Genomic DNA, 9,567 nt, shown 5'->3' with positions numbered 1-9,567 from the left:
CTATGGCTTCTTTGGGTTTTACTTCTCCAAGCACTCATTCTTTGTGTTGTGCACGCCTGTGTGCACACATGGAGGCCAGCGGAAGGTGTTGGGTGTGTGCACTAACACTCTGCACACTCTCCTTGATACAGGGCTCTGAATCTGGAGAAAGGCTGATGCTTAGCAAGTCCCAGCCCTTCAGTCCTTTGCCCTCCAATGCTGGATTACAGGCAGTGCAGCCACACTCTGCTTTTTTTAAGATTTATTTTTAAGAATGTGTGTGTGTGTCTGAAGTATCTGTGTGCAGCCAGTGCATTTATTAACTAAGTCACTACACTGGCCCCTCATTTTGTCTTTTAAGACAGGATCTCACTGTAGATACCCGGCTGTCTTAGAACTGGCTACATAGGCCAGGATGGCCTAGATTTCAAGAGAAAGCCTCCTTCCTTGGCCTCCTAACACAGTCACATGCTATGCTTTACAGTAATGTTTACAGAGTACATGGTATCACACACCTTTAATCCCAGCACTTGGGAGGTGAGGAAGGAGTTGGACAGAACTCTGAGTTCAAGGACAGAACATGATAAGTAAGTATCAATGTAAATCTGTGACATGATTATTCCACTTGTCAGCATGTAAACTTTATCGATTTCATTGTGGTTTCATTTTTCCTTTGTTCTTCAGAATAGGGTTTCTCTATATAATTCTGGTTGTCCTGGAACTCTTCCTATAGACCAGGCTAGCCTCGAATTAAAAATCTACCTCCCAAATGCCCCTGCCTCTGAACAGAAATTATGAATACCATAGCTGACTCTTTTAAAAGAACACTTGATGAAAAGATCTATTTTTATTTTATGTGTAAAAAAAAAAAGCATTTTATGAGTGCTTTGGCTACATGTACACCACATGTGTACAGTGCCTATGGAGGCCAGAGAGGGCGATGGACTTCCTGGAACTGGAGTTACAGCGAGCTGTTAGCCACCATGTAGGCACCGAGACTCAAAACCCAGTCCTCTGTATGAGTGGCCAGTGCTCTTAACCATAGAGTCATCTTTCCAGCTCCATGAACTTCAATTTGAGGGAGAAATAGGTTTGTGATTTCGTCCAAGATTGCCAATTAGTCTATTAACGAGTGCTTACAAGTTGAATGTAAAGTCAAAAGACTCTTCTGCCTTTGATGCCTCGACTTCTCCCTCTGGCCAGTTAGCTCTGGGGAGAGGACTGTGTCTGTGACAGGAACCCAGCACTGTCCTAGGTCTGTCTGTTTCTTCCTAAATGCTCACAGGTCTACTGACTTTAACTCATTCTTACCTCCTCCCATGATCAAACAAGAGCCCCTCAGGTCTCGTCAAGCTAAGTACTGTCTTCCTCCCTTCTGACCAGAATGGAACCTTAGAACTTAGGCCAGAAAGGGACACAGGAATAGAGCCCACCTATTAAAGACGTGGCTCGTTTTCTTGCGGTTCTTATAAGAATGAATGTTTAAATTGGAAAAGAGCATTCGTATCCTTCCCTGTTGATCTAAATCCACCAGAGAAGACAAGCAGGCTTACACGTTAGATCTTCCAACACTTTATTTTATAATCTTATTAAGAATATAGACACTGGTGTCTTCAGGTGACCATCATCTGGTGACACCATCTTTGTCCTGATTACCGCATCTTCATTCCCAAGATAGAAAATACAAGTTTCCTTGTGCATCTCCCACAGCAAGCTGCGGGGGAGAGCTGGGCTCCATCCAAGGTTCCAGACAGCTCACCGGCCCTTCACATCGGAACAAGCCGAGCTGAGGCAGGAAGAGAAATGGGGGAGGTGAGGCTATCAGCCTGCGGTCTCCTTATTACCTTTCTCTCAAATACCTTAGGCCACCCCAAGAGAGAGTGAAGAAAACAACTTTCATCTCTTTTTCACACCTTATCCTACATTCGTTTTCTTGCACTAGTCCCTTCTTAGCTTGTGCACACACGTACACACACACAGACCCACACTCACCAGCTGCATACTGGGTCTCTCCCACAGCTTAACATCTCTGTCCTCTGAAGCAGTCACCAGCAATCCGGGCAGCACATGGAGGGCCGTGACAGAGCCCAAGTGAATCTCGGAGAGGAGGAGAACAGCATGAGTTCTCAGGGAGGCCTTTCAATGACAGAAGCAGCAAGGGCTGCTGCATCAGATTTGGAACTGCCTCCCTCCAAGCTCACCTTTTTACACTGCCGTGCCTTTAAATGTGTGGGTTCTGCCCAGCCATCCATGCAGAATAAGCCTGGGGACGAATCTGTCCCCGGAGTTGGACTTTTAGGGTTTCTTGATTTTTTCTGCCAGATGTTATCTACGACCCACTCTCCTTCTGGGGTACACTCAGATAAGTTCCACAGCATCCCATCAGAGGTAGCACACAAAAGCGAGGACTCTGCCATTTTAAGAGCAGAGTTAGCCAGGGCTCAGGCCTTTAGGACCCACCAGCCTCCCCTAAGCCAGCCCAGAAAGACCACTCTGGTCCTTCTACTGCCACTAACCAGACTCAGGTTCGGCCTGAGTGATTGATACTGGGGACCCATTAGGATTATTTAAGTTCAGATTGAAGTCCAGGGTCTTTTCAAACTTCCCTGACTCCTCCTGCTCCTGTGAAGGGATAGGTGGATAGGTAACTTTGTTTAGTTCATGACACAACTCCACTACCAAAGCTCTAAGATAGTCAGGATATATATATATATATATATATATATATATATATATATATATATATTTTATATATATATTTTATATATATATTTTAAAAAACCACAAACAAAAGACAAAAACCAAAAACCCACCACACCTACGAATAAAGTACGTGCATCAAATGGACGCATGCAGAATCCACTCATGAAGTTCCCTGAGGTGGAGCTGGGGAACATTTCTAACATCTGATGTTGTTCTCATGCCCCCATCCCAATTGGTAGGAGAGACCCCAAAGCTGGCAGCAGATTTTAGTGTCATGACGTACTCCAATTATTACAAACTCCACTTAAGTGAGATCTCGGTAGTGTGGACATGTTTTGTGTCTGGCTTCCTTTGCAGAATAACATGTCTGTGTTTTCTCATGTGTCAACACTCAGTGTCATGTTCTGCCTTTTCCGTCACACAGCTATATGCTGAGAGTTACATGTCCAGGTATGGCTATGTTGAATTAGGCTGACACGGATGTGCCTGTGCCTGGCATTTGGGGACCATGTCCACTTACTTCACTTAAGTATGTATTTAGGAACAGAATCACTGCTACTTAGACAGACTTTGTAGGTGACTTAGTAGGTATCAGATTGGGATTTCTTAAACTTTCCAGAAACAAGAGACCTCAGGAATCTCAGGAATGAAATCTAGCTCTGACAGAACCCCAATCAGTTAAGCATCTCTGAGGTAACTGCACCATGCGCCATGACAGAAACATAATGTAGCCCTTGACCTCAAAATGCTAACACTGACAGAGGTCAAAAAAAAAAAAATCACAATTAAGAAAACTAGGACACAGGCCTGAAATGGTGGCTGGCACAAGCCTTTAATCCCAGAATTAGGGAGGAGTATCTCTGAGTTCTAAACCAGCCTGCCTGCTATATGGAGTGAGTCCCCAGACAGGACAGCCAGGGCTGCACAGAAAGCCTTGGGGGTGGGGGGAATAGAGGGTTAGAGAGATGGCTCGGCAGGTAGGAGTAATTGCCAGCAAGCTGAACAACTGAGTAACTCTGAGTTTGCTCTCTAGAACCCACACGGCGGAGAGAACTAACCTCAACAAGTTGTCCTCTAACTTCCACAAACATACTATGGCTTACAAGTGCCCCCAAATACACACACACACACACACACACACACACACACACACACACACACACACACATAATTTAAAGATGAAAAAAAGAACTGAGCACAGTGTCACACATCTCCTAGCACTCAGGAAGCAGAGGCAAGCAGGTATCAGTGAGCTCCAGGTCAGTCATGGCTACATAATGGGCCCTTGCCTCAAAATGACTGGAAGGAAGGGAAGAAGGAAAGGAAAGGAGGGAGGGAGGGAGGGAGGGAGGGAGGGAGGGAGAGAGAAGAGAAAGAAAACAAGAAAGGCAAAGAAAAAGAGAGAGAAGAACAAGAGAAAGGAAGAGTGAGGGAAAGAAAGACCTCCTAGGTTTCTGACTTGCAAAAAATTTTACAACTCTGTCTCGCATAGTGAAATCTTACATGGAAACGCGCATCCAAAGATTGCTCCAGGGGAAGAGCAGTGAGAGCACTGGAGCCACCTGCCTTTCCCTCCCCATATCCTCCATGATGGGATCCAGTGTTTAAATGCATTGGTTCTACGCAAATGTTTGTTTTAACACACCCAAACAGGGCTCACCAAGATAGAAAGCGATCCAGAGTTTCCCTGCTGCAGGTAAAACACGCCGTAGTCTTTGCTGGTGCACAGTATAGAAGAATGCACTGCATACCTCCTGCTGTTTATAAGAACGGAAGAGACTGAGCCCAGGACTGCCTCTCCAGACCCCAGTGCTTTACCCCGAGTCTGACCCAGTCTCGGGGTAACCACTAACCCACTTCTTTTCCTTCTTTTCAACCCAAAGGAAAAGGCATTTTAGATCTTACCAGATCGAAGATGGAGTAGACCCGGGCTTCATCTGTAGCAATTCCACATCCTCTTTCATCAAAATGAGAGACTGGCCGTCAGGGGCCAGAGCCAGACCTGTCAAGACTCCCAAGTCCTCCTGCAGAACTCTCTTCAGATAAAGTCTGTAGTGCAGAAGACACAAACAAACCGAGAAGGGCAATCCCTAAGCTAACCTTTCAGATGCTCACGTATTCCTCATGAATGTGCTTTCCCATACTCTCCTCACGAATGAAGTATAAAACATGCTGACCTGCCCCGGATATCCGCTCCTAACCATTTGTGTGCATGCTTGCCTGCTCCTGTACTGGGATCAGACCCAGAGCCTCTGGTGGGATTCAGACAAGCACTCGAGACCTGAGCTCTATTCCCAACACCTGTCCTCCTTATGTCAACATCCACCATCATTCTCCCTTACTTGCTCGAGAGAAGATGCTCTAACATTGCTGTCTTTTACTTCCATCAATAAGTTCTGTGGGGCTGGAGAGTTGGCTCAGTGGTTAGGAGCACTGACTGCTCTTCCTAGAGGTCCTGAGTTCAATTCCCAGCAACCACATGGTGGCTCACAACCATCTGTAATGGGATCTGATGCCCTCTTCTGGCCTGCAGGCATACATGCAGGCAGAACACTGTATACATAATAAATAAATAAATATTTAAAAAAAAAAAATAAGTTCTGTGGATGCTTCCTCTGTAACACAGAGGCCTCCAACCTCAGCACAATTGACTCCATAATGGCAGTGCCCTTTAGGCTGGGAAACTCAGCAGAAAGGCCTAATCCATCCCAGAGATAGTTCTGGAAAAGTATCTATGTGTACTAACTTTGCCTTTTGGCTTCTGCAGTTCCGCTTCTGGCTAACTGTTCTTGTTAACTGAAATATGTCAACCCAAGGGATGTTTTTTTGTGCTTAAAAGCTCACCCTGAGAGAGGCTCGGGATCCCAAATACCCAGTGTAGTCTCTGACCAGCAATAAAGACTTTCTATTGGCTTAGACCCGTGCCCAAGTAGTGTTCTCTGGTGGATACCCCACAACACCTTCAGCACACGCTCAGTTTTGCATCTTCTCCTGCCTACCGCCCAGGCCAGGGCCCATATTAAGTCTTTCTACAAGGCAGAGCAGAGCTGTACAAGGTCTCCCTACCTTCACCATCTCTTTACCACACTCTCTCCTCTTCCCTACCATCATGTCCCTGCTCTAAAACTCAGATCACAGAGCAGGGCATTGACCAACGCTGGAGTCTGTGTTAGGCATGCGTGGGCACTGCTTGATTCCAGTATCAAACCCCCAAAGAATAAAGTGTGGGCTCTTGGTGCTGCCTTCTAGGAATTTAGCAGGAATTTGACATTGGGCTAGGACAAGGAAGTAGGCTCAAGGTAAATACAGCTGAGAAACGTATGATATTCCTTTTATCTTGGTCATCCTAACAAGCCTTTACACAGTCACCATGGGACTTTGTTTATTGCTTTGTCTGACTACTTTGCCTTTGATCTAAGAACTGACCCTATTCTTTGTATGTACCCAGAATGATATAAAAGCAGACAGGAAAAAAAAGAAACCTGCTTCAGCTTCAGCACTGGCTGGAGTCATGTTATAATGTTGTCTAATTGTCTGTTCTCTCTTTAATCCTCACTGAGACCCTGTTGACTGACTGAGCTGGCTTGGTCAATAAAGCCAGACCATGGCTGGCACATGTCTTTAATCCCAGCATTCAGGAGGCAGAAGCAGGTGGATCTCTGAGTTTGATGCCAGCCTGATCTACACAGCAATTTCCAAGATATCTAGGAGCACACAGAAACTCTGTTTCGAAAAACAAAAGCAAAACAAACAAATAAATAAAAACAATTCACTGGTAGCATACTGTCTGGCCCAGAACTTGTCATCAAGTAGGTATTTAAGAATCATTCATGGAGAGATGACTCAGTGGGTTAAAAGCACTGACTGCTCTTCCAGAGGTCCTGAGTTCAAATCCCAGCAACTACATGGTGGCTCACAACTATCTGTCATGGGATCAGATGCCCTCTTCTGGTGTGTCAGACACACCTACAGTGTACTCATATAAATAAAATAAATAAATCTTAAAAAGAAAAAGAATTATTCATTTAAACTGACAAGACTGAGGCAGGAGAGAGGGCTTAGTGGGTAAGGGCGCTTGCCAACAAGCCTGACTACCTGACTTTGATTGCCTGAACCCACATGTTGGTAGGTGAGCCAATTCCCTCAGATTGTTCTCTGACCCCTGAGATGAAGACTATAAAGACAGAACAAACGAGAAAGGCACTACTTTGGCTAACCTCCCTCAGGCTACTCAACTCCACTGGGGCTACTCACAAATAAAAGCAAAATGACTTTGCTGCCCCAATTCCTTGCCACATATACACACAGAGATCAATAAAACAACCAATAAAGCCAGGGGCAGCTGACATCCTAGCACAGTCCCACCCGAAGGCAGGCATAGAAAGATCATATAACAAAATCCTGGTATACGTAACCATTCCCATCAGCGGCTTCCTTGCTTCACCTGAAATTGGTGCATGTTGAACCTTTCCTCAGTTCCACTTGCCACTCACTGACATTTTCATTAGCACTGAGAACAAAGAATGCATTTGCGGAGCACCAGATCAGGTCACTGATGCGGCCTGGAGCCTGTGTACGAAGCAGGTTTAGTTCAGTACTTTTGAAGGACGAGCATAAACCTTTCACCTCCCAGGCATGCAGGCAAAACTCCAACCCACAGAGGTTCCATTAAACACACGGGTGGACAGAATTCATATAGACCAAGATACCCGTGCCGTAGCCACAGCCTGCGCTTTCTGCCACAGCGTTAGTTCCCCAGCTTCATTTCCAGACACCACCAGAGAACCATCTGGTGCCCACGCCACAGCGGTGATGGCTGCAGAACTCTTAGGTTTGCAGGTATCATCTGGAGAAGAAAGGAGAGAACGCACTAAGAACTCTGCACTGGGCTCTCAGGGCGGTGCACTTTTTTTTTTTTTTTTTTTTTTCCTTTTCTTTTTTTTTGGAGCTGGGGACCGAACCCAGGGCCTTGCGCTTCCTAGGCAAGCGCTCTACCACTGAGCTAAATCCCCCAACCCCTACAGTGCACTCCTTTAATCCTAGCACCAGGGATCTCTCTGAGTCTAAGGCCAGCCTGGTCTATATAGCAAGTTCTAGGCTGGCTAAGCCTACAGAGTGAGACACTGGAGACATAGAGAGAGGGAGAGGAAGAGGGAAAGGGAGGGGAAGGGGGAGGGGGAGGGGGAGAACAAAATTGGGCAACTGGATGGGTGGATGGGATAAAGAGTTATAAGGTTACCCTGGTATCCCTTGTTCCACTCACCTTCCTTTATGTGACCTCCCTTTCCCCCTCCCTCACCTGCTTCCTTAGGGATCTGCCAGAGCCATACAGAGCTATTATCTGAGGTCAGCAGGAGGCCTGAGGCCTCTGAAGCAGCAGCAGCTGTGACTGGACCACTGTGTCCCTGCAGGGTATGTATTTGGCACACCTAGGAAGAAGAGGGTTGCAGAGGTCATCCCGTACACCTTCTCTGTCATGTCCCTACTCCAGTTCTTGCAGAGAACTCACCAACAGGGGATGCCACAGCTTTGTGGCCCCATCCAGTCCAACAGTCACCACCAGAAGCTCTGATCCAGGCTGTCCAGCTGAAAAGACAGGGAAACCAACTCAGAAGGAATGGCTAGGCCCAGTGTCAAAGGCCTATAACAGAGGGCTGGCCTAGCAAGCACCAGTCCTAGGTTTAAACTCTAGTACTGAAAAAGAGGAACAGGAAATGGAAGAGGAGGAAATAAAAGGGGAAAAGGGAAAAGGCTAGCAGGTCGATACCTGGACGGGGTTCCAGAGCAGCGGCACACTGGCTAATGGGTCCGGAATGGGCAGGGATGCTGGTCAGCTCCACACCCTGACGGTCCCACACTTTCAAGGTCCCATCCCGGCTCACAGATACAATGTGTTCCTCCTGTCCGCAGATCACAGTGTCAGAGGACAGTCATGGTGGGCAGGACATGGGACATGAAGCAGGAAGGAAGTAGTTTAGTAGCCTGGGACCGCACTAGCCTGAAGTATGCATACCATTGTCTTGTAATAATTCTCCTGGCAGCCTGAGACCCTGACCTGCATGTACTAAGCATACTCCCCTCTCCAAACCACACACCAAACAACCCTGTCACCAGCCCAAGTCCCCCACGTGCCCAGAGCTGCCCACGCTCCTCTCTTTGAAGGTAGTAGGACTGATCTGGCCCGAACTGGTTTTGGATGCATGTGTAATAAAGCAATCTGTGTCACTAGTTGGTGTGCATGTGATTAAAAGCAGATACACTGTGGCAAATGACATATGCATCAAGTGAAAGCGTATTTAATCCAAGTCTCTTGATAACAATAGAGAACCACTCAGACTATACCCTATACCCCTACGAATCCAGCTCCTCCCTCTTTCAGACCTTACCCTTCACTCAGGACAGCATGTCGTTTTGCTTGCTTGTTTTTTGAGTCAGGGTTTCTCTGTTTAGTCCTGATTGTCTTGGAATTAACTCTATAGACCAGGCTGACCTCGAACTCATAGATATCCACCTGTCTCTGAGTGCTGGGATTAAAGGCATGCACGACACTGCCCAGAGGCGGCATATCTTACCTATGTATTAACTTGCTTTGCATAAAATTATCTCTCTGCTTTCATAGTCTATGTGTATGTGCTTTTTTTAAAATTTTAATTGGTGGGGGAGGCATTCTGTGCACATGAGTAGAGGTGCCCAAGGAGAACAGAGGCTTCAAGGTCTCCCTGGAGATACATGGGTGTTGGGAATTGAACCCAGGTCTTCTGGAAGCGTTCTTACTGCTGAACCATCTCTCCAGCCCATTCTGCATGTGCTTTTATTTAATTCCTGATTAAGACACCAAGAACTTAGAAAATACCTGGCTAAGACCTCTGGCCCTTCCAGAGAGAG

General features: G+C 46.5%; 1 protein-coding gene across 1 annotated transcript in view; it reads right to left on the bottom strand.

The window, feature by feature from the left end:
• Positions 1–1,535: 1,535 nt before the first annotated feature.
• Tep1 (telomerase associated protein 1) overlaps positions 1,536–9,567 on the bottom strand; it is a 47,435-nt gene continuing 39,403 nt past the window's right edge. Inside the window, exons 45-55 of the mRNA XM_032917620.1 lie at positions 8,450–8,582; positions 8,192–8,268; positions 7,982–8,111; positions 7,392–7,528; positions 7,127–7,251; positions 4,588–4,731; positions 4,343–4,439; positions 2,496–2,601; positions 2,181–2,389; positions 1,972–2,076; positions 1,536–1,765 (exon numbers count right to left, since the gene is read on the bottom strand). Coding sequence (XP_032773511.1) covers positions 1,643–1,765; positions 1,972–2,076; positions 2,181–2,389; positions 2,496–2,601; positions 4,343–4,439; positions 4,588–4,731; positions 7,127–7,251; positions 7,392–7,528; positions 7,982–8,111; positions 8,192–8,268; positions 8,450–8,582 — 1,386 coding nt within the window. The 3' untranslated portion in view covers positions 1,536–1,642. The remainder of the gene's footprint in view (positions 1,766–1,971; positions 2,077–2,180; positions 2,390–2,495; positions 2,602–4,342; positions 4,440–4,587; positions 4,732–7,126; positions 7,252–7,391; positions 7,529–7,981; positions 8,112–8,191; positions 8,269–8,449; positions 8,583–9,567) is intronic.

Source organism: Rattus rattus, chromosome 12, assembly GCF_011064425.1.
Source record: "Rattus rattus isolate New Zealand chromosome 12, Rrattus_CSIRO_v1, whole genome shotgun sequence".
Taxonomy (NCBI): domain Eukaryota; kingdom Metazoa; phylum Chordata; class Mammalia; order Rodentia; family Muridae; genus Rattus; species Rattus rattus.
This window is presented reverse-complemented; position numbering and strand designations above follow the sequence as displayed.